The sequence below is a fragment of the Pinus tabuliformis genome, chromosome 7 (genome assembly GCF_031772625.1).
Source record: "Pinus tabuliformis cultivar Carrire ecotype Pingquan chromosome 7, CPIR1, whole genome shotgun sequence".
Lineage (NCBI taxonomy): Eukaryota > Viridiplantae > Streptophyta > Pinopsida > Pinales > Pinaceae > Pinus > Pinus tabuliformis.
Window position 1 is genome coordinate 985,568,032 of NC_142293.1, and position 26,679 is coordinate 985,594,710.

At 37.7% G+C, this 26,679-nt stretch overlaps 1 protein-coding gene across 1 annotated transcript in view; it reads right to left on the reverse strand.

Annotated features, from left to right (window-relative positions):
- LOC149250910 (protein TIC 22, chloroplastic-like) overlaps positions 1–26,679 on the reverse strand; it is a 176,263-nt gene that overhangs the window by 108,486 nt on the left and 41,098 nt on the right. Inside the window, exon 3 of the mRNA XM_089459273.1 lies at positions 8,753–8,815. Coding sequence (XP_089315399.1) covers positions 8,753–8,815 — 63 coding nt within the window. The remainder of the gene's footprint in view (positions 1–8,752; positions 8,816–26,679) is intronic.

Here is a 26,679-nt window from a genome sequence, read left to right on the forward strand (position 1 = left end):
TCTGGGAGTGTTTCGACGGGCGCCGGGAGCGATCCGGCGAATAAATAAATAATATTAAACAAAGTAATTAAAAAAAAAAAAAAAAAAAAAAAAAAAAAAATCTGCGGATGCCAAAAAAAATCCAATTAAAAAAAAAAGTTTTAAAAGCCCAATGGGCCTAAAAAAATTTCATTATCACTTCATTGAGCAAGAGCTTGGAGCAAGAGCAAGAGCAAAGGAGCATGGAGAAGCGAGGAGCAAGCGCTGAGGAGCGAGGCGCCGAGGAGCAAGTGCCGAGGGGCGAGGAGCAAGCCTGCAGAGGTAAGTAACTTGGTAATTTAGTTAGTTTAATTTAGTTAGGTAGTAATTTAGTTAATTTAATTTAGTTTATTGAGTTTAAAAATCATGAATTTAAACTAAATTAATAAATTAAATTAATTAATCCCAATAAATTAAATTAATTTGCAGATTCAAGAATCAAAACCCTACAAGCATCAAACACTATGGACCTGGCTATATTTCTTGGGATTTTCCTCTTCCTAGTCCCTTTTATGGTTATTATGGTGCTGGAGAGTAGGAAACGGAGGGGCCAAACTGAAGAGGGGGATGAAGAAGCTGGAGAAAGTCAAATTGGTGAAAACCCCGGTGAGGAGGAGCTGGAGGAGGGTGAACATGACCCTCAAAAAACTAAACAAGACCAAACTCCATTGTGGAAATATGTTAACAGGGCTGAAACAGGGAGAGGGGGTGGAACCACTAAATTTCATTGCCCCCATTGCAACACTGATTACACAGGTTCATACACCCGTGCTAGAAGACACCTTTGGGGGAAAAGGCCATGAGATGGAGACAAACAAATAGGAATCAAAACTTGTACAGTGGTGTCAACAGCGGATAGAGCCAAATACATAAGGGAAGAGGAGGAAGCCCAATACACATCAAAAAAATCAAGGGGTTTCTTTGAACCAAGCTCACAATCACAAAGAACTCCTTCAGCATCCTCCCAAGGCAGTGGATATGGAGGCACAGGGTCATCATCTTTAAGGCGTAGAACCATATCAGATTTCCTTGATGAGGGGTGTAGGAATGATGTGGATTCAAAAGTTTACAGGTTTCTCTATGCATGTGGGATACCATTCAATGTTCTTCGCTCACCTTATTGGCACGAAATGGTTTCGGCCATAAATGATGCCCCTAAAGGATACAAGAGCCCTGGGTATGACAAGGCAAGAACCGTTGGCCTTGATCATGAAAAAGCAAAAATATCACATACTTTGAATAGAATGACAAGTTCTTGGACTGACCATGGGGTGTCCATTGTATCTGATGGATGGAAAAATGTAAAAGGCAAGCCATTGATAAGTGTTCTTGCTGTGTCTGTTAGTGGTCCCATCTTTCTAACTGCACATGATTACTCAGACAAGTTCAAGACCACCATCAACATTGCAGAAGCATTACTTGAAACAATTGAGCGTATTGGCCCATACAATGTCATCCAAGTCATCACTGATAATGCTCCTAATTGTAAGGCAGCGGGAGCAATTATTGAGGATCAATACCCCAACATATTTTGGTCTGGATGTTTGGTTCACACATTGAACCTTCTGTTGCATGATATTGTCAAGAACAAAAATGAACAATACCAATGGATTGGTGATTTGTCCAAGAAAGGCAAACAAATGATAAAATTTATTACAAATCATAGCAATACCCATGGCCTTTTCCGCAGTCACTTGAGATTGGAGTTGTTGAAGATTGCGAAGACCAGATTTGGTAGCTATTACCTCACCTTCAGGCGCCTTTTGAAGGTAAGAGAGGCATTAGCTAGCATGGTATCAATTCCACATTGGCAGGTATTAAAGGAAAGGGCTACAAATGCAGCTGACATGGGAGGTTTTGAAATGGTGGAGGAGGCCACTCTTGATGGGCAGTTTTGGACAAGTGTGAGGCAAGTATTGGATTTCACCAAGCCAATTTATCACATGATTCGGTTTGCAGATACAGACAAACCAGTGATTGGCGAGGTGTATGAGCAAATGGATACCATGTTGGGGGAAATAAAAGATATTGTTCATAAAAGAGATCCGAACTTGTACAAACTGATTCATGATTGTGTGTGTGAACGGTGGAATATCCTTACGCCAAAATACTACTCTACATCTTGGTTGGGCCAACCTGCAGCAGGGGGTGGGGTTAGGACCAAACCCCATTTAGATCCAGAGGTAACTAAAGGATATTTGGAAGCATTAGAAAAGTTGGTACCTGACAGGGAGGAATGTGCAGCTGTGCGCCTTGAAATAGGCAGATACTTCAGTGGCACTGGTTTGTATGGTAACTTCCACGCAATGGACGACAGAGATAGATTTGATACTCTCACATGGTGGGAAACATATGGCGGCCACGGACTTTTGCCAAAATTGGCAAAAAAAGTTCTTTCACAGGTTGTAAATACTAAATACTTCTTCTGCAGAGAGGTGTTGGAGCACCTACAGCTACATACATAATGTGAAAAGAAACAGACTCAATGAAAACCGAGCAGAAAGCTTGGTTTATGTGCACTACAACTTGAGGTTGTTGAGTCATTACTAGGATCGGGCTTATGAGGATCCCACATATAAAATTTGGGACAATCACCCAGAGGATGACAATTTGGAGGATGGCATTGTACATATTGAAGAACTGGAAGAGGAACTTGTAAGGGATGAAGATGAAGCAGCCATGCCACCTCCACCTCCACCTCCACCTCCACCATCCAGTAGCAGTGCTCGAGGTCCGAGTCTTGTTCCTTTGCTGTCGCCACCTCCATCTACACCCTCATGTGGAGGTTCTAGTTCTGGTCGTCGGTCTGTGCGGGAGACTCCTAGAAGACCACCACGACCTGCTTTTACTCCTGGAGACTCTCGTGGCAAGGGCCACATGTAGATTTACAGTTTACTTGTCTTTTTTAGTTTCTATTAGACTTTAGTTTTCATAACTGTTGAGTTTTGAGTCCTTGACTCTTGACTCTTGACTCTTTCATATCATAATGATATTTTTTGTAAACATTATATCACTGTGACAATGAAAATTTGAAGTTTGAAGTTGGGCCTTGGAAATTATAACTTATTGGTAATGATTATGAATTATGAATATGATGCTTCGTGAAAGACTAAAGTTGTTTCATTTCATTTCATTATTCATGTTTCATTTTATAAATTTATAACATTTCATGTCATGTTAACAGTTAGAAGTTAGGACTTAGAAATATCTTAGATATTACTTCTTGTAATGGTTAAATTTAGCTTACAAGTACAACTTTGGTGATCAATGATGATAAATGTTATTGAATTTTCAATTTTGAAAGCTTGAAGTTGAAACTTTAAGATTGAATTTGATGAATCATGATTCATGAGACTCAATATGTTGCAGTTGTAATATGTATTTTACTAACTTGTGGACATGGTTGATGATGATTATAATTTCTAGATGATTGATGTGATATGATTCAATGATCAATCTATGTTTTTTTATGTTTTTTATGTCTAATTCATCATTCTACATGTTTTTGTTGACATATATGTATCAAAAATTAAAAAATATAAAAAAATATATATATTTTTAAAAAATCGCTCCCGGATTCGCTCCCAAACCGGGAGCTTCTGAAAATGGTCGCTCCCACTCCCGTTTTCGCTCCCGCTCCCGCTCCCAAGCAACATTGTAATTGTGTGTATACTATGTATGTGTGTGTAAGTAAGTAGTTGTATTATTAAATAAGAATTGAATGGTGATTACAATTCTTCGTGGCGGTGTGCCTATATAGGCATTGACTGACCACGAAGATGAGTGGTCACATCTTTTGACCTATACCCCTTCATAATTAATGGGACATTAATTTAATTAATTCATTATTATTAATACTTATTTATTTTAATGTTATTTATTAATTGATATTTTTTTATGAATATTTTATTCATAACATTGCCACCCCCTTTAGAGATGCTTTGTCCTCAAAGCATAACAAGAAGGGTTTTCTCTAGTTGAACACGTTGCTATGGAATGACATCTTTACTTTGACTTTGTTTGTGCCCAATGAAGTCTTCATGTGTAATTGTACCTTCCTTGAAGCTGGAAGCATTAACACCATATAATTTATAATGTCTTCCTTGCCAATTGAACTCCATGAACCATTCTTCAAGGTTTGTATTATAGCTTCCTAGTTGTATTAACCATTCTGCACCCAAAACTATATCCATTTCTTTGAGTGGTAGGGAAAATAGATTTGTTTGCAGCTCTAGTTCTTGTATTTGGATTGAAAACTTATGGCATGCTCCTATCTCTTCCAACTTTTGCCCAGTAGCGACAATCATGCTCAGGGCCCTGATTGGGCATACACAAAGATCAATGTTTATACAATTGTGAGTACATGCCAGAATCGACAAGTATATTGACATTGCTGCCTCTTATGATCCTGTAAAACTTTAGGGTTTTAAGGTGTAGTCTCCTTGTCATGTTTGTTGGTAGAGTAGTCGGCTTAATGTTCTTTCGTCTTGGAGATTGGTCTCTCTGCTTCCGAAGGTGTGGTGGAACGTATTTTGCAGTGACTTGTTGTTTTTGACCTTTTGAAGAATTGCTTTCTCCATCTTGATTTTGTTGGACACATGAGATTGCAGCTAATGATGGTTCCTCAGGATTTGAATCTTCTTTGTGTGTGACAACAATTTCTTCATCAAGTTCTTGTACTTCAACTTGCCTTCCATCTACTATTTTATAGTAGCGTAAGGATGTGTCATCACATTTATGTCCAGTCGTCTAGTTTTCTCCACACTTGCGACAATTATTTTTCTTTTTTATCCTTTTATCTAACTAATTGCTTGAAGTGTTTGATTCCTTCTCAACTTCATATGTATACAATTTCTTGTTAAGCAACAAGGCGTCTGTGTCCTGATGTCCATTTGTCTCCACAACACCTGTTGAGAAATCTAGGGCATCAATAGATAGTTGATTTCTCTACTATGATAATTACTTGTGAGTGTCTTTTTCTTTTTTGATTATGACCTTTTCTTTCTTGTGTTAGTATTGTATTCTTTTCATCAAGACAATTACCAATTCATGAACAATAAAGAGGCAAGAGACACAGTATATAGGTTGTCAGTCAGAGCCAAAATCTCTCACTCTTTGAAAGGAAAACCCAAACAAATTCTTCTTATAGAACCTTCAATTGACGAATACCAAGACCATGACAAACACCCTTGACACTAGAGCCCTTCCAAGACCAAGTCACAAGCCTCCTCTTCACCCTTAGATCAACGCTACTCTTCCTCTTCCTCTGCCTCTTCTCAGCTTCCTTCAGAATTTCAACCTCTTCTTGGAGGTCTGCAACTCTTTGCTTCACAACAGAAACCCTGGATCAACTTTTGATCCTTGAACAGTCTCCTTTTAGAGGGAGACTCTTTTCTCTTCTACTCGGCTTCCTTCAACGAGGTCTTCACCCAATCTACATCACCCTTATATGACTGCAATCTTCGACCTCCCTTTGTCAACTTCAAATCTACAATCTTCGCATGTGTGAGGATAGACTAGCCCAAAAACATTATTACTGAAGAAGTACCACAATGATGTCACTATCTTCGTTATCCCTTCTTCTTCCTTCGCTGATGTTAAGGCTCCTTCTAGGATGATTTTCGCACTTGGTTATCTCAGAATTGCTTCACCGAATTGTTGTCCTCCAAATGAGGCCAAGCACTGCTATATATAGTGGTTTGTCCATGACTATTAGGCCGACATGATCACTGGAATAGGCCAACATCATCTTTCTAGAATTATCCCTTTCATTGTATGCTGACTTGAGTGAGGACTAGTGACAAGGCCTTGGAGGGTGAATTACAAAAACAAAATTGACTTTTACAATGTGTAACATGCCTTCAATACATGACAATGACTCTGTAGACTTTTATGAGTAGATGACAAAATCCTTAAAGGCTCACAATGGGAGCCATCTAAAAATAAAATCTCTTGCTCATGAAACCCATGAAGCAAGCATTACAATAATAATTTTATTTTTCTTCTTTACATCATTTACAAAAATCACAATTACACGTCATTATGAAGACCGAACCTAGTTACACTTTTAAACAATACCTACATTTGTTTGATTCTTTTTTTCCCGAGTATTGTTGTTGGTCTTCATCTTCCTTGAATGATGACATTTTGAACTTATGTTTTTGTCAAATAATCTTTGTTCTGTGTCAAGCTTCTTCGATAGTTTTAGGTTTGTATAATTTCAATTCTACATGGATATACTCCTCAAGTCCACTATTATACATTTTAAGCAATTGCTCATCAGTTAATCCTCATTACCTTGTAGTTAGTACTTCCCATTCATGGGTATATTCGCTTACAGACACTTTTTGCTTGAGATGAACAAATTTATGGTAGACATCATCTTCTTTTTCGTCATAAAACCTTTTTAGCAAAGTATCCACAAAGCTCTTCCAGAGAAAAAAACGAGCTCCACATTTATCAGACCACCATAGACACCCAAATTGTCGGATGCGGTCATGATTTTCTCTCGTTCACCTTTTGGCAGGTTAGATTTAAAAATGGCTTCCATTTTATTAACCCACACAATATCACCCTGATGATCTTTACCATCATATTTGGGTAACTCCTTTTTAATCCGTTGATAGTCTCTTTCTGGAAATTTAGTGTAATATTGGCTACCCGAAAACCATATCTCAGGTGGATCAGCAGGTTCATGCACAATCCTACTTTGCAGGTTGGATTCTGGTCTTTGAATAGTTTGGACTACTAGCATGTCCACCTTCTCCATTAATTGATTAAGTCACTCGTTATGGTCGTTAAGTATTTTGGTGGTTTCTTCAAACTTGTTGTCTCTTTGTACTATTTTTTTCCATCATTAATGTTAACTTCTTTTGGCCTTCGTTAAATTTTATCTATGTTTTTTCTAAATTACCAAGACAGCATCATACGTCATTGATGTCGTCTCTACAACAACTAATGTTGGCTTGTAGTTGTTCATTATTCACCATTTTGCCCTTTCTCCTTGCAGTCCCCACTTACTTTATATATATACATATATATAACATAATAATAATTTTTATTTTTTTAATATTATATAATTATTTCAATTAAAATTATATAACTATTATATAATTTTAATTATATAATATAACTATTATATAATTTGATTATATAACTATATAAATCATATGTTGAAGTAACTTAATATGAATTGACGTTATGGACTTCCTTCAATAGTCACAAACTGTATTAATCGCACCGATTGGAATGAATAATGTTCCAACTAAAGTTTGTCGACAAACTATGAGGTAAGGCTGTGATTGAAAATCGTGTTTACTAACCCACGTTGTCGGCTTGCTGACAGCAAATGTCGGTCAGTTGGAAATGAGCGAGTGCCGACAGGAGTTACGCAGTGCTGACAACAATGGTCAAGGGGCAAGCGTAACTGATGGCACAACAATAGAGTATGGCACGGTAGCAAATGTCAAAGAGATATATGCACAACGAACAGTGGATGGAATGTCGGGGAATGGCAGCATAGGGAACAAGATAAGGCACAGCAGTTTGGTGGTAAGGAAGGGTACAGGGGACACAATGATGGTTTGGTGGTGATGAAGGGTACAGTGAACACAACGATGGCAGTTTGGAGGAAGGGACAGAACAGGGCAGTGTCAGAACAGAACAGCGATAGAGAAAGATGTGGAGCAGTGGTCAAGGAGTTGATGGAGTAACCGAACACGGTGAAACTTCGTGGTACAGTGAAACTTCGTGGTACAGCTCTGACACCACTGTTGCGAGAAAACCAGTACGCAAGAATGTAATTGTGTGTAGATCAGTGTTGTGAACATCTCGATAACATCCCCATTTTATCTCGAAATCACAATTTTTTGGCCTAGCCGATGTTTGCCAATGTTTGCCAATGTTTACCGATATTTTCCTGATTTTTACGATTTTTGGTTTTTCGGACCCTTGCCGATTTTATCCCGATGCCGATGTTCGCAACATTGGTGTAGATTGTGTATGTATGAGTAAGTAATTAGTTGTATTATTAAATAAGAATTGAATGGTGATTACAAAATTCTTCATGGCGGTGTGCCTATATACTATAGGCATTGACTGGCCACGAAAATGAGTGGTCACATCTTTTGACCTATGCCCCTTCATAATAAATGGGACATTAATTTAATTAATTAATTATTATTAATACTTTTTTATTTTAATGTTATTTATTAATTGATTTTTATGAATATTTTATTCATATTTGTAAGACTGGTGTTTTGGGTAGTACAATTGCACATCATCAAGTAAACAAAGGCATGAAGAAGAAGATAATTTGATTCAACACAGATAGGAACATCAGAGAAATGGGAGACATTACATTGTTGACTCAGTCAAGCACCAAAGTCAAATTCTAGAATGATGATCTGCAATTATCAATTTCCAATGTTAGATCGAGATACAGCACAACAAACAAAAGTCACTCAACCTAGACCATCTCTGCATATGGGTAAATACTGGCATTTGACTTCCCATATGGATATGTGAAAAGCATTACATACATGTAGCAAAACATTAAGCCGGTCTCATATAGCTGTTCATTCAAAGGTACAAGTAAGATGTGTTGAATATTCCATTAAATTCATGATCCTTGTAACCACAATTAACATATTATAATACATCAAATCCAAGGCAAACCCTATTTTCTAAATGGAATTTAAACAAGACTTTCTATCACAATCAATTAGTAAATTACCTTTTCAAGTGGAATGGGTACAACCTTCGCTCCGCGGCTTAACATTGGTTGTCGAAGTTGTACCTAGACAATTGTCATAAATGATTACATAAGGGCACTTTAAAGTTTAAACACAATTACATGTCCAAGAAAATATCTAAAGTAAATTCAACAGATTAGGTTTATGAACAAAGTTGGCAGGATGTTGCACAGGGCTGATAAACATGGTCTCATCAAAGGCATTATAAGGTTTACAAAGTAGGTCAATACTTTATATATAAAGTCAGGAAAGGTAGAGAACTGTGACAGTATAAGTCAGTCCAATGCATTAGAATTTAGGAAACTCGTTGAATTCGTATAGTTTTAGCATGTACATGCAAATTACATTTTGCAAAGATGCATTCAGTCACTTGTGCTCCTTGAAGTGGTCTCCGTTGAGTCACAGTTGCAAATTCAATTTTGGCCACTATCATAAGGGAATAATGGTTCCTACAGGGCAGCCAATTGAAATAAAAAAATATTACAAGGACCAAAAGCTAAGTAATCTACCCTCACATACAGTGCTATTATGCGTAATCTATTATTCTTTTCCTCAATAGTTGAAATTTGGTATTGATTTTTGAATGCATATATGTAAAAGGATAGGTTGTTTAAATTTTAAACTAGCCAAACCCTTTCTTATTGTTGTTGTAGTAATTAAGAAAGTTATTGTTGTACTATTAATAAAGTTTTAACTTTGTATCAAAAAGAAATCCAGAATTCATTTTCATTTTCCACGACAGAGTTGGCATATTCTAATGGTCATATCATTTTGTATTTATTAGGTGTTAGTATTAGATGATAAAGTGACTTATGACATAATGTAAGAAAATTGCATGTAAAATTAATAAATAAGGTTAATACATGGTGTAAATTAGTCTTCAGTTATGCCCTAACCCAATGTTAGTTCATTATACAAGTGATTGTCTTTCTCACGAGACATAAATTTTTGTAAATCTCTTTTATAATGAATGATCTAATAATCTCTAAGGTAAATATGCCATATGAGATACTTCTAGAAAAAATGGGTTTATACCCAACAGAACTTGAGGAGACAAGGAAGCTAATATTATACCGAAAAAAAGGATCAGACATGGACAACAAAACTATACCCAACAAGATCCGACAGGAGGATTTGCAAAGGATAAAAATACATGGGAAATTCAATGTAATAAAGTTGACTGACAGAAAATAAGAGGCTGAAAATCCACTCACAATAATGCTAGAAAAAAGGCCAATGGAAAAGCGACAACACGAGGGAGTAAAACTGCTATTATAGAGAAATTCAACCTAGAGAGAAAAATCAAAATTCAAGTTTACATAAAATGAACATCCCATGGAGATAAAAGCAATTATTGGCCCAGATAAGAACTAGGTTTCATAAACTAAGATGTGAGACAGGACAATGGAAGGAACCCAAAGAGGAATGGAAGAGCAGGACATATTAGATACACAAAAAAGGAGAGTTGAAAAACTGAGTGGAGTCTCCTCCATCATTATGAGGCATATAGTCACATCAAGAAGGTAGCAAACCTAGAAAACAGCAGTTTGGAAACAATATTTAGGGAGAAGCCTGTAAAGGATATGGCAAGGGAGTGGCAAGGATAATACACGTCAAAGACAACCTGCTGAAAGCAAACCCAACCAGAAAATGTGACACAGCTTTGGGGTCAAATCTAAATGAGTAGCACAAAAATGCTTGGTATCCAAATATTGAATATCGTCTCCTACACAAAATTCTTCTCTTTTTCTTCATTTGTAGAAGAAAATGATGCATTGGATGTAAGTTGCATGTTGTCCCATATGCTAGCTGACTTTGTGGATGTTATCATAAAATTCTGTTCGATGTTATCATAAAATTCTGTAACAGACCCAGGTTTGTTGGCATCAGAGAGTATCAATAGCCCAAGTTCTGGGGCATCTAAAAAAACTCATGGCAGATAGTAAAGGCTTTGTGTGCACACAAACACGAGATTCTGGCCAGGAAAATGTGACACACGGGAGACAATTCTAAGACAGAAGATCATAGCAAGGAAGGTGTGACATGCAAGAGTCAAAGCATGGCATGTTCATGATAAGGAAAAATCAGGGTCAACAGAGCGTAGAGAAGGCATACAATGAGATACTAAGAATACATTAAAAATTTAAAACAATCTAATGATTAAAACTTTCATTAGGTTACAGCATAGAGAGAGATTTAGATTAAATTTATTTTCAAGACATGGCATAAATTAGCATGCAGAAATAACACAAGAAAAGAATGACAACGAAAGACCACAAAGTCATCAACAGCAATAAAGACATCACTATACATATCTTTAAAACAGTTGATTTGACAGACAATTTGACAAGCAAAGGGAGAAAATATTATGCCTTTGTCTATGTTCAAACTTAGAAAAATTTACTGATAATTAAACTCTATTTGACATTACCATGCAAATCAATATTAGGAGGAGGATGTCAATACCAATGATCAACAAGCAAAAAGACCATAGGCAGAGGCATCATGCATAGGAACATGACAACATTTGGATCATGCATACGGCAGTGACAAGGTCAACAGGAGGCAAGAAAATGTAGCATTGCTTATTTGTGTTTCTGCCATTCTTGCAAATAAATTTACAGACAACCATCAAAGAATGGATCTCCACCAATTGACAGATTGTGCAGACAGATCAGACAGATTGGTGGAGCATAGAAAACATAGCAAAGAGTCAGAGACAAAAGATGAATTAGTGAAGCCTGGCAAAACATAGCGGATGTCAGCATGTGTACAATGTGCATACATAAGTACAACACGACTGCATATATTCAATAATTGAGGAATGCCTAAGTTTTAAACTTGCAAAATAATAAAAATAAATATTTGTTTAACAAACATTGAAGTTACAATTGAACAGGAGAGAAATCAACATTTACATAGGGGTAATGTGCACGTGGCATTACAGGTGAAAACAAGCATATGGCATCATGGGTCATCTGGCACAAGATCACAGATGTAAGGTAATCAACCCTTCGCTGACAAAGAGTAAATTGGACAGGAGGGATAAATATTGCATTACATTGAGGCTTTGCAATTGGGTAAATAATTATGTTTATAAAAATTTAAGGACTATTTAAATTGTGGCCTGAAACTTGCCGTGTGTTCTGTGTTGGGTAGTGTTGCAGCAAGTTTACATTGGATGAGGCATATATAGATTCACAACGAAGTGTGATGAGGTTTGGAAACACACAAGCAGGTTGTGTCCAAGGCCTTGAAAAAGAGATCAACACAAGTAGGATGTGCAACACAAGAAACGAGTTGATGTGATTTAACATGGCAAGGGCAGTAAGCAATTTACTTGCAATGAGTTTCAATCTGGATAGCATGATTGCTGGAACAGGCAAACTTAACTGAGGATAAATTTGCAGGTCGTGATTGCAACTGGAGCTATAGGCAGATACATAAGCTATGAAGATGTGAGCAAAAGCATTTATCTTCTGGGACTTAGCACGGGCAGACATTAAAATTTCAGGCTAGCATGTGTGCAAAGAAAAACACCGGAAATTAGACATGGGTGGAGAGAATCTGTGTGCTGGGATACATCATGTGTTGCACACCTAGAACAATGAAGAAAATCGGTGTCTCTAACTGAGGTTTGACATACATGAGTCTAGGACATAGCAGCCATAGAAATTAAAGATTCTTGCTAGCAATGAGACATTTCAAGATCAGCCATAGAGCTTGGAAGATTTGCTGTTAGGGAGACATTGCCAAGTCATCGAAGTCAAAGCTGCAGGTGATAAATACGATCTACGAGACACCCATAGTATTCGTTTAAGGAATATAGGAGGTGATTTTATGCATCGATGTTCTTAAGATTTGAAAAAAAAAAAATTACAAGCTTTGCAAATGAGAATAGCATCAAATTCTCAAAAGTTTAATGGTCAGTGGAAGCAAGCAAATATTTAAGGGCTTAAGGCAGTTGCAACTAGCTGACCTTTTGAACTGGGAAACTCAAAGGATATGACAAGTAGGAAGAATCACTTTGTTTCCTTTGTGGAAGCGAGGTTCAAGACAGAGAGAGGTGACGGTGGGTCTCGTGTGATTCAAGGGCGTCACAGTGTACAGTTGAGGTTGACAAGTGGCAAGAAATTTACATTCATATATTCCTAGTTTAAGAGAATTTTACTTTTTGTTTGTCAGATTGAAGAACAAAATCCATATATTGAATTCTTCTTCCAGGCAGGAAAACCCCCAGTAAAGGACAAGATCAAGAAGATCATTGCTTCAAGAGTGCAAAAGCATGAGTTATAGAGATTCCAGCATGTGAGAATGAAAAAAATGCAGGATGTGGCAGTGACTAGTTTACAAGATGTAGCAGTGACAGGTTCATAGTTGATTGCATGTACTGTTAATTCTGAAGTCAGATTGTTTTGGCATCAAAGGTATAGGCATCTTCGTAGGTTAAAGAAGGTCATAGTCTACCTTCTATTCAGAAAGAGGAATGGATGTGTTCCGCAGGTTTGACTCTTTAAATTAAGGACAGAAAGGTTATGACACAAAAAAATTGTGGAGGACAAAGATTCTGGTGGAGCTTGTGCACGCATATAAGCATACCAATGAATTCACCATCATTGTGTTGGACATTGGATAAACCAGCACTCCCCGTGTGTTTTGCGACATGTGCTTAACTGCCTCATGGATGGATTCCTTACCTCTGGCGATGCGTCTGTTTACTACCACCTGCGGGTTTGGTGTAACGGTAATCGTGATTCCAACAAGTGGTATCAGAGCCAAAGGTCTCTTGTTCGAACTTCGAATCACACCCGGCTGACGCTGGGGGGAGATTGTTGGACATTGGATAAACCAGCGGTCCCCGTGTGTTTCGCGACATGTGCTTAACCACCTCTTGTGGATCCGTTAACTTTGGCGATGCGTTCGTTTACTAACACATGCAGGTTTTTGTGTAACGACAATCGTGATTCCAACACATTGTAGGTGTCAGGGATTTTCTGCTTCTAGTTGATAAGTTGATAACATTTCGCAGTTGTTGTGGATTTATTTTTTAAAGGAAAAGTCAGATGTTTTAGGTGTATTCAAAAAAATAAAACTTGTGGTTGAAGATGAGTCACACAGAAGAATAAGTGTTCTCCAGTTGGATATTGAAAAGGGGACTACAGAAAATGACTTTTCAGAGTTTGCAAGAAGAAACATAATTATCATGAAAATCGCAGTGCACGTTGCAAGCAAAATCACTTCCAAATAAATATTGAGTAGAAGAAATCAACGTTTTAAAACTCCGACTCCGTATCGACTTGGCCAGTTTGATTTCAACGGCTCGGTCGTTGTAAAAAATACATTAAATATTAAATTTTTTATAAAAAAAACATAATTTTAAAGATTTTCATTCATGTTTCCAAACACAAAGCTTTAGAATATAGAGAGAAGACAACATATGATCAAAGTAGGCTCATGAATATATCCATTATATCAAAATGGCACCCAGTGCACTGTCCAATACAAAGTTCATACTTAGCCACCAATGTCAGGATTCTTTTCTGCCTCAACCCAAGGACAATCACTAGACTACAACAACAATAATACCAATTCTCTGCAACCAATCATAGCTTCCCAAATGATAAGCCAATGAACTGATCAACAGATGTCTTCGAATTTGTGCCTTTGCTACAGAAGGGCCTGTCTCATGCTTCTACCTAGACTGCTGGAGATGATTTCAAGAAATCTGCCCCTAATGAAGTCTCAAAACCCTTGATTTAATTCTGGTCAAGCTCCAGAAAAATCAGAGGTAAATATGTATCTATTAGTCCATTGCCAGAACGTTTGCCTTTTTAAAACATTGTACGGCTCAATGCATTGTTTCAGTTTTCTAATTCATGCCACTAGGATAACCATATTTCGGCCTTGTAATTTTCAATCACAACGATAGATTACTTTAGGGCTATAAATATGCAATAAACAACAACCCAACTATTGATATGTAGGAGCTGGAACAACTTTTGACAAATGTGCTTCAGGATATTTTTCAAAGCGCCGAGTCGGCCGGGTTGCTACCAAGTCAAACAAGTTATTACCGAGCCAGCCGAGTTGTTACCAAGTCAATCGAGTCGATAACTGGCTGGGACAGCTCGGTAACAACCCGGCCAGTGGTTCCGTTTCGACCACCGAGCCGAGCTGACCAGGCATTGGCTCGGTCTGGCTCGACCGAGTCAGAGTCGGTTCAGCCGTTTTTTAAAACACTGGAAGAAATACATACAACGGACTATTTATTGAAAAGGAGTCCCACCAAAGAAGAGATAGGAGTCACAATTTAGATGGCATGGACCAAAAGAATACCAAAGGTGAGTCACATTAAAATATGTGCTTCATTACCTATAAAAGTTTTGGGGTAAACTAAAAGCAGATTTGATGCCACATGTAGGAAATTATTGTTGTTGGCAATTCTAACCAAGCAAAGTGTATAGACCCATCTTACAAGGAGCGTCCTCCTAGGCAACACTCCCACCCTAGAACAACGCTTTAAATAGAAGCACCCTTGGGAGCATGCTCACTGCCACGATGGGGAGTGTGGCACTCCCTAGACGCTCGCCGAGCAGACAGTGTGCTTTCTTAGTGCTCCCCGGGCACTCCATAGATGCTCCCTAGGTCTTTCCTAGACGCCCACAACGCTTTAAATGGAAGCACCCTTCGGACCATGCTCCTAAAAAATGGGAGTATGTTAACTACCACGATGGGGAATGTGGCACTCTCTTGGAAGCTCACCAAGCAGACAGTGTGCTTTCCTAGTGCTCCCCGGGCACTCCTTGGATGCTCCTTAGGTCTTTCCTAGATGCTCCCCAAGCACTTCCTGGGCACATTAAACTCTTTGATGCATGATCTTGTCGAGCATAGAGATTGTGGATGGTGTTGGAAATTGGATAAACCAACGCTCCCCGTGTATTTCACGACATGGACTAACCGCCTCTCGTGGACCCTTATCTCTGGCGATGCAATCGTTGACTAACACCTGCGGTTTTGGTCTAACAGCAATCGTGATTCCCAACAATTGGTATCAAAGCCAATACCTTCACTCAAAGCCTAACAACTTGAAGGTTGATCCTTAGAACACAAATGGCAAAGCCGAGGAAGAAGGCCTCCAATCCTTTTAAAGATGTCTCTTCCTCATCCGTGAAAACTGAAGACAACCAAATTATGAAAGTTCCATCGTTCAATGGAAACTTTCATATATGGAAGATGAGAATGAGGAATTTATTAATGGCTCAAGGCATTGAAGTCTGGGAATCAGTGATTACTAAAAGCATGATGGAAGGAGAATCCAAGGAATATAATACAAAAGCAATGAAGGCAATCTTGAATGGGCTAATAGATGCTATAAAGACCAAAGTGGAGAAATGTTCATTGACAAAAGGTATGTGGAACAAACTTCAAGCTCTTCACTCAAAAGGAGCATTGACCATGACTGTTAGTCAAGAAGATTATGGAAAGAAAAAAAGAAATCAAGAACCCATTAAGGAAGTTGAAAACAGGAGTGAAGACATCAAGGCCAAGGAAGACATAGAAGATGAAGAAAATAAAGATGACTTCGAAGAAGATCTCATGGCAAAGCTTGTAGCTGCCCTAGAAGAGATTAGCAGTTTGAAAAAGGAAAATGAAGAGCTTAAGAAGCAATTACAAAATGGTGACCATAGCCTTGACAAGACAAGGAAGGAAGTTGACCTATTTAAGCTTCAAGTACAAGAAAAAGATAAGGATCTCACCAAGCTAAAGGAGGATTTTCATCAAAACAAGAAAAGGCATCATGAAGAAGTCATATCCATGAAAAATCAATTGGATAAAGCAAAGAATAAGGAGGACACTTTGTCAAGCCGCCTTGAACAAAGACACAAGGCCTTGAACAAAACTGAAGCAGAAATTGGTCAATACAAGGAAGAGGCAAGGAAGAGGTCTCCTCCCTTAAATCTCAACTAGAAGAAGCAAAGAAACAAGCACAAGGACCTGAAAAAGTAATGGAAGTTTTGACCCTCCTAGAAGGACAAGTCGATGAAGCAGAAAAAGAAAGAAATGCCATGACATGACAACTAGAAGAAAAGGATGAAGACATCACCAAATTAAAATCGGAAATCACCTAACTTAAGGCCCATTCACGTGAAGCAACCAAACTGAAGGAAGAAATGGAGGATCATCTAGCTAAGAGGGATGAAGAATGCAAGATGATGAAAGAAGAAATTGATCTCCTAAGGAAAGAAGTTGATCATCTGAACAAGAGTCTAAAGAGCTCTCAAACCCTAGATGAAATCCTAAGTCATCAATGATCTCCTCCTGATAAATCAATTCTTGGTTATGCAGGGCAACCTTAAAACAAGAATGATGCAAACCCTAATGCTTCAAAAAACAAGGATGTGGAGAAGCATGGAAGAAATATTGATGCCCCCAATTCCAGCAAAGGCAAGGAGAAGAGTCAAGATGACATTGGAAGAAACCCTACTCCAAGAAGATATGCAGATGGTGTCAAGAATGCAAGAGGCAATGGATATCATCAAAGGATCCCAAGGCAGAATGATTTTAGAAGTACATCAAGGCAATCTCCATCCTCCAGGTACCAAAGTATATTTTTTGGTTATTTCTATTCTTGTACAAACTTTGGGCATATGGCAAAGGATTGTAGGGCATACCACAAGGACAAATATAATGGTCCCCATCAGTCTCCTAGAAGCAACTTTGCAAAAAGAAGCCATGATTCCTCATTGATGAACAAGATGGAATGCTTCAATTGCCATAAAATTGGACATATGGCTTGTGATTGTAACTTGACTTGAGTCCCTAACAAAGCTAAAAGCATGACTACCAAGCAAGGGAAGAAGGCCACACAAGTTTGGAGAAAAAAGCAAATTGGATCAGAAAGCCTCTTGAACACTCAAGACATCAAATCATGTTGTACATCTTTGGCGTATATATTCCAAGTTTTGATGGTGAAATTCTGCCAAAAAGGAGACCATGCATATTGTTAGGGGGAGCTTGTGATTCTTGACTATTCTTGCAGAAGTTATCCGTGAAGAACCCTATGAACCCCTTGATGAGTCTTGGGCAAAAAGAAGAGCTAGAGGAGTTTATGCAGGTAGGGGGAGTTGGTTGATTAACTACCTCATCCATTTCCTTGAAGGGATGCAAAGGCTTAGGAGGAGAAAGTACATTAAAGAAGAGTACTATGGCAGGGGAAGCAACATATCCATCACGGTGAACTATCATCGATGAAGGAAATACGATGGAGCAGCTTGATAGGGAGCGTACTTGGGCAACCCATTCGCCATTGATGTCAAAGGGGGAGAGAATGTTGAGAGGGCAAGAATATTGACATCAATGACAAAGGGGGAGACTGTTGGTCAAGGTTGTCATTGATGTCAATATCACATTATTAGAGATGGAAAATATTCTTGTGATACATGAACCTCATGCAAACCCTAGGTGCTAAAGATGCCCACAATGCCCTAAACATGAGAATTGATGTATAATCCCTAAGTGCCAATTAGGTGCCTAATATACATGCCCTTGCCCTAATAATATGATGTCCTTGCTCTTGATGAATCTATAACCCTCATCTATATGATGACAAGCCCTCCTTGATTGATGCTCATAGAGACCTAGCTTTTAATAAAATAAGGATGCCTAATTCTAATGAAGAAGCATGAAGCCCTAATCCTAATGAAGAAGCCCTTGCCCTAATATCCATGACAAGCCTTAGATCATTAATGATGGATCCCTAATCCTAATCAACTTGATGGCCTAATTCTATAAAGGAGACAAACATTGAATGCCTAAAACTAAAATCCTAATGGCTGCCATAAATAAAATAATAATGACAGTCTCACAAATAATTTTATTGGTGGTAAAATGACCCTATTTAAGGATGGGATTGGCATAGGAGTGTAGAGGATTTTTTCCTCTTTCTAATTAGCTATTAACGCCCTCAAACTCCCAACCATTGAAGAGAAAATGAACTTTTAAGTTGAAAAATAATATTTTTTAATGCTAGCCGACCTAAGCCTACCTGTCTAAGTCGGCTTGACCACCATGAGATGTGCCCCTTCCTTTCTAGTCGAAAACCACTATAAATACAAGGTCGGATTCATCATTTCAGCAATCAATTTCGGTGAAGAATATCACAGGAATTCAGAGAAGGACCATTGAAGCAAGAAGGCCAAGGAGAGCTAAAAGAAGTTCACAGTTTGGGCATTTTCAGTGATTGGGACTAGTTAGAAACTCCTTTTTTGCTGGACAGTAAGGGCTGGAAATTGTGGAGAGTCTCCTGTAGGAGCTCGGGACAGAAAGCAGTCATCTATGAAGAGTTGAGGACAGACCTGTGCTCAGACCTGTGTCTCTTCTAGCTCAGAATTTCAGATAGCTCACTCATTACAGCTCAAACAGTCATCTAGCTTGAGTGACAGTCACCTCGGTGGAAGGATCAGTAAGGAGACTCGTAGTGTTTTGGACGAGGTTCTCTGAAAAAAGTGTTGTTAGTAACCTTCTTTCAAGTTTGAATTGCAGACTTTTTGAGAGCTCAAACAGTGAGTTGTTTAGTGACAAGGTTCAGACCTACAGCAAGACACAGCCTTGTGGACTGAGCTCGGATTAGCCTTAGAACCTGTGGAGGAGAGATTTGTGGCAGCCACCTGACGGAGCTCATTTAAGGCTCAGATCGGTGGTAAATTAACTTGTGTGAAGGCCCAGAATTACCATCAGTACCTCGGACCTGTGACAGGTGTAAGGACAGTCACCTGTTAGGCTCGGATCAGTGAAACAGTCACTTAGAGGAGCTCTGTTCTGTAGCTTGCAGAGGACTGTTACTATTGCAGTAGTCCAGATTGCTAAGGAGACATTGCAGCTCGGTGTGTAGACATTCTTCCTGTAGTAGCTCAATTGATTAAAGAAGTCTTGGACCTGTTTGGAGAACAGAATTATTACAGTGATTTTGGGCATCATATTTGAGCAGTGATTGAAAACATTGTTGACCCTTTTGAAGGCTTTGTTAAGTCTTGTTGAAGGAGCATTGATGACTTAAGAAGTTTGGAATCATCTCTAGTATTGTTGAAGATCTCTTGGAGTCTAGTGTGCAGATCTTGTCAATACTTGTTGATTTGAAAAGATTTGTGAAGCCTTTGTTGAGCATCCTTGAAGATTTAGAGCACACCTTGAAGAAGCCTCCACTTCTTCTGACAACTTATTGAAGTCATCATGAGGTGACCTTGGAGATTTTGTTTGTGTGACATGAAGAGCAGTGGCAATACCTTCTAAGAAGATAAGGTTGTCATTGATGAAGTGATTTGGAGAAGGCAGTGTTGAAGATATTGTCAGGGCTCGTTGCAGAAGATATTGGGAGCCATAAAGAATCATCAAACTTATCTTGACGAATTGAAGCTGAGGGTTGGAGCCTCATAGAGACAAGGTTGGTGCCTTGGAAGATAGGGTTGGAGCCCTAGAGGATAGGAGTCCTCAAGAGACCAGGTTGGAGCCTGTACCAGAGATAGGGTTGGAGCCCTAGAGGTTGGTGCCTCAAAGTGACAAGGTTGGAGCCTTGGGAAGTCCAAGTTGGTGCTTGGCAAAATACAAGTTGGAGCTTGGGAGATTGAAGATTGGTGTCTTCATCTAGGGTTGGAGCCCTACACATTACTGTATTGGATTTATTGTAAAGAAGAGATTAATAAAAGTATTTATTCTTATTGTTCATTTTGTATCTATTTATAAGTGATCTAACTGGTAAAAATAACAATTGAAAAGAAATAATAATTCACCCCCCCTCTCAGTATTTCCAACAATTGGTATCAGAGCATAGGTCACCAGTTCGATACACACCCGACTTGCATTGGGGGGAGATTGTTGGACACTGGATAAACCAACGGTCCCCGTGTGTTTCGCGACATGGACTAACCCTCTCTCAAGGATCCTTATCTTTGGCGATGCGATCGTTGACTAACACCTACAGGTTTTGGTCTAACGGCAATCGTGATTCCCAACAAATAGATTAATGACTTGTACAAGAAAGGGAAGAAACTCATCAAATTTGCCACTAGGCATACAAAGGTCAATTACTTTTATGGTACTGACCCTAAGTTGCAGCTACTTAAGATTGCAAAGACTAGGCTTGGTAGTTATGTCCTCACTTTTAGGCACCTATTGAAGGTGAGTTAAATGGAGTTAGAAGTGTGCTACATTTGGCAAAGGGACCCACATGTGGACCAAGGCATAGATTTACCTTTATCTTATAGTTTGACTTAGGAGAAATTTGATTTCTCCTCAAGTCAAAAAGTGAAACGATCTCAGCCATCCATAAAATCTAATCTCAGCCCTTCATGGTAGTGGTGGGACCAAGGTCGATTTCTAAGAGGGAAAAAGGGTGCTCACTTGGTTCATTCACACACTAGAGACTTCGTGGCTAAAGGCAACAAGAAGAGAACACTTCAGGCTAGGGTTTCAGCGAACTCATTTTCACAAAGTCAGAGATATTATGAGCCACAACAAGAAGAGTGAGCCACAAATAATAATATATTGAGACACAACCAAGGTTACTTGGGAGCCGGAGCGAGATTTTCAAAAGCTCCCGGTTTGGGAGCGAATTTTATATAATATATATTTAATTATATTTTGATGCATATATGTCAACAAAAGCATGTAGAATGATGAAATAGATATAAAAAGCATAAAAACATAGATTGAACCATATAACATCAATCATCTAGAAGTTATAATCTTCAGCAACCACGTCCACAAGTTAGTAACATACAACATATTGAGTCTCATGATCCATCCATCTTAAAGTTTCAAGCTTTAAAAAATTCAATATATAACATTTATTATCATTGATCACCAAAGTTGTACTTGTAACCTAAGTGTAACCATTACAACAAAGAATATATAACATGAAATGAAATGAAATGAAACAACTTTCAACTTTCACAAAGCATCATATTCATAATTCATTACCAATGAGTTATAATTACCAACTTCAAACTTCAAACTTAAATTGTCATACATTGTTTAAAAAAAATATCATAATAAATATGAAAGAGTCAACAATTATAAAAACTACCAGAAACTAGAAAAGACAAGAAAATCTATTGTCTAATGCTAATGCTTGGACCTCTTGCCGCCACGAGAAATGTCTAATTTTTAAGTCTTGCTGGAAAATCAGGATCTTAAGCATTAATATCACCCTTTAAGCATTAATATCCAAAGATATCTTTGTCATTACCTCTGGATCTGTATAGGGATCTTTGTCATTAGATATGCCATATCAAAACATATGTGATGCCATGTTTGACTTACAAGAGTCGCTAAAACATATACAAGTCATTTTCACAAAGTCAAAGATATCATGAGCCACAACAAGAAGAGCGAGCCACAGATAATAATATATTGAGATACAACCAAGATTACTTGGAAACGGGAGCAACATTTTCAAAAGCTCCCGGTTTGGGAACGAATTTTTATATAATATATATTTATTTATATTTTAATGCATATATGTCAACAAAAGCATGTAGAATGATGAAATAGATATATAAGCATAAAAACATAGATTGAACCTTATAACATCAATCATCTAGAAGCTATAATGTTCATCAACCACGTCCACAAGTTAGTAACATAAAGCATATTGAGTCTCGTGATTCATCAATCTTGAAGTTTCAAGCTTTCAAAATTCAATATATAACATCTATTATCATTGACCACCAAAGTTGTACTCGTGACCTAAGTGTAACCATTACAACAAAGAATATCTAACATGAAATGAAATGATATAAAATGAAATGAAATGAAACAACTTTCAACTTTCACAAAGCATCATATTCATAATTACCAATGAGTTATAATTGCCAACTTCAAACTTCAAACTTAAATTGTCATACATTGTTTACAAAAGGTATAATAATAAATATCAAAGAGTCCACAGTTATAAAAACTACCAGAAACTAGAAAAGACAAGAAAATTTATTATCTATTGCTAATGCTTGGGCCTCTTGCCGCCACGAGAAATGTCTAATTTTTTAGTCTTGTTGAAAAATCAGGATCTTTGTCATTAATATCACCCTCTAAGCATTAATATTCATAGGTATCTTTGTCATTACCTTTGGATCTATATAGGGATCTTTGTCATTAATATCACCCTCTAAGCATTAACATAAGATAGGAAAAACATAGAATGTCAAGTCAAGATTTTGTTTGAGTGATGGGTACATTTTTAGTAGGGTCATGATAGACGAGTTCGACAACCAATGTCACTAACATCAAAGTACATAGAGGATTGGTGCTCTTGATTAAATATGAGTTCCATACCCTAATACATGACAAAATCCAATGGAAACATTGCAATCCCCCCAATCCTGAAAAACTGATAAGTCTGTTGGATTTTGAATGAGATCTAAAATTCTACTTTCTCCATATGAAATCCAATGAGGTCGGAACCACTCTCAAACATCCTGAGTCATTTCATGGTAATGTTAAAAATTTAAGTAAAAGGATGAAAATGAAGATCCAGGAGAATGTCACTTTTACTTTAAGAATTTAACATTACCATGAATCACATATCAATACTAGGGCCATAGGCTTGATCATTAGGCTGCCCCAATCAAAATTATTTGTTTCTTTTGAAAAAAATTGCATTTGGAATGTTACTGCAAAAAAGACTAGGGAGCGAAAATTTTGCTCCCTGCGAGAGCAGGTTCGACGAGGGGGGGGGCACATCCCTGGACATAATGATAACACTGAGAGATATGTTATGCAATTTGTTCATGCGTGCTACGGTAACATAGAGATAACAAGCCACCAAAACAATGTGTACAATGTGATGTCCTCAGAAAAGCGAGCCATAATAGTATAGGTGCAATGCGAACTTCTAAAATTTGATGACCAAAATATCTCAGAAGAAACTTACATCACTCGAATTTTATAGGACTTTCCAATTTTGTTATATTTAATAGAAACTCGCATCAATAAGCAAGAAGTATCACAATCTTAGATCAGTTCAGGGATGAGTAATGTAAGTCGATGTTCAGGAACGATAACTCGTATTATCATCCTTTCATTAGCCTCAAAGTCCTTCGCATTACCAACATTATACCACAGTAGAATGTCATCTCCTTTCTATAGTAGCATGTCACAGTAATCTTGACGCGTTTCAATAGAACTTCGGATAGCATAACTTTTGCATAGCTCGAATATCTCTCCACAAAAGATGAGGAACAGAACTAGGATAGCAAAACTCGAATTATATGCCTTTCACAGGAAATAAGACGCAGAATTTGTATGCCAACAACAGTGATCTTCAAGCCTCCTTAATCAAACCTTAGCTCTGATACCATGTTGAGAAATCAATAGGGGCAGCACTTGGAGTGATTTCTCTTTACTTTGATAATTGTTTATGAAATTATGTTGCCTTCTTATTACTTTTATATCAAACAATTACCAAAACCCATAAATAATGAGGATCACAAATAGACAATGGACACAAGATATATGCTCCAAGCCAAGGCAAAACCCCTCCAAGGGGAAAAGCCAGAAAAATTCTCTTCTTATAGAATCAGATCAAAGGGAGATATCCAAGACCCATGACTGCAAAAAAATAACAGCCTTCTAGATGCCAAATCAAATCCTTCTTCAACACAGTAAGTCCATCAACAGTGCTTCATCATATCTTCATCAAGAAATATGATGAGACAGAACTTCCACAAACACTTCTTCAATTTTAGACTTCAGCCCCCCTCCTTCTGCAAGATTTCAAAAGCAATCAAGCGAATTGTGTGTCCAAATGAGCTCAAATCATCCTCTATTTATACTATCCAGAGGGGTGAGAATAGACATGTCCTTTGGGGCTAGGCCGACTTGATAGGTAGGCTGACTTGTCATCTAGAGGGGTTTTTGACCTAAATTACATATTGAAAAATTATTTTTCCTTTTTCTTTACAACAGGTCCAAATAGGACTTTGACTCTTTGACTCAAGAAAACCTAGAAGTATAAAGAACATGCTTATCTAATAAACTAATTAAAATAAATATTATCTTTCTTCTTTTTTCTTTTACATAAAATATACAATGATATAGGTACAAAGACCATTATGAAGACCGAACCTAGCTACATTTTCTAACAATTTGAATCAAGGGTTATTAGATGTATGAAGTCTATGTAATTCAGTAGTCGTATTGTTGGATCTGGAACTAGGGCATCAAATCATTGACCCTAATACACTTGGTTAAATTATGAACATTGGCATTAGACAATGATTTGTTGGTGAATAAATTGTTACATTATTGCTTGGTGTAATTGCATTTGTATGAAATTGTTGCATTGTACAGTGGGCTTATTATATTTGTTGATTGGAGATTCTACTATACTATTTTGTTCAACTAATTGAGAAACTAAATGTTATTAACTATTGTTTCGAAAGGAAAGTGCTCTGAGAACCAAGAAACCCTAGGGCAGAATTAACCTAGCTCATTACACTTTTGGACCCCTTGTGCTGAACATTCATTGAACCTCATGTTGAGCGAGATAGGGAAGCAAATTGAGTGGATTCGAGTTATTTTTGAACATGCAAAAGAAATTCAACAAACCACCACATGTCCCAAGGCAACTACAAGGAATTTGCGAAGTTGGAGCTCCTTAAGATACCTAAACTTTAAAGTTTATTTCATAAATTCTAACTTCTATGACTATAAATGCAAATATGTAAATTGGATTTTCAAATGTCATGATGCGTGAATCATAGTAGGTATTCAACCAATTATGATTTTTAATTATTGAAACATTGGCATTTGCAAGTTGTTGAGACTCGTTTTTCTTCTCACGTCATAGTCTTAACAAGGCTTATGCAAGAGAAAGAAGAATTACAATCAATGGTATGCCGATATATTTGGAATCAATGGAAGCAATCCCAAACTGAAAGAGCACAAGTAATGAAAAGGTTGGTTGTTGATGATGAATGGTGGGATAGGGTGGAGTACCTCTTGACAATTATTAAGCCAATTATGGATTTGTTACGCATGTTTGACACAGATATGCCTAATTTGGGAGAGGTGTATGAGGGCATTGACTTCATGATAGAGAAGATAAGGGTGGTTATAAATTCCAAGGAGGAGGACTCGAATGAAGTCTTTTACAAAGAAGTTAAAGATACATTGACCAAAAGGTGAAACAAGATGACCACCCCATTGCACCTTTTGGCCTATGCAGTGAATCCAAAATATGATTGTGCAGAGTTGCCAAGTAATCCAGAAAGAACTACACCAAACAAAGACCCAAAAGTCGCACAATGAATTAAGAAAGCTTTTAGAAAGCTATTTGTAGATCCTGATATTGGGATTCGAATTCGTTCAGAGTTTGCTCATTTTGTGGGACCAAAGGGTTTGGGTGAAGACCTTAATTCTATGCGGGACAAGACCATGTCCAATTGATTGGCGGAACAACTATGGTGGGGAACATCCACATATCCAAAAATTGGCCATCAAGATCTTGTCACAGGTTGTTAATTCCTCTTCAACAGAAAGGAACTGGAATACATATGGCTTCATCCATTCGGTGAAGCGAAACATATTGGGCTCCAAGAAGGCTGAAGAACTAGCGTACATTCATTTGAACCTTCACCTTCTATCACACAAGAGTGACGAATACAAATTTGGGCCCACCAAACTATGGGATGTGGAACTAGAGTTGCCTGACTTGGATATGACGTTGAATGCCATGTCTCATATGACTTTGTTTGATGAGGAGGCACCAATAATTGCATCTTCAAGTGGACATCCTAGAGAGGATTCAAATGTTGATGTGGATCTTAATTACATGGATGAAGACATATTTGATGATATGTAAATGTAATTTATGATGATGTTTTAAACTTTTGAACAATGAACATTGAATACC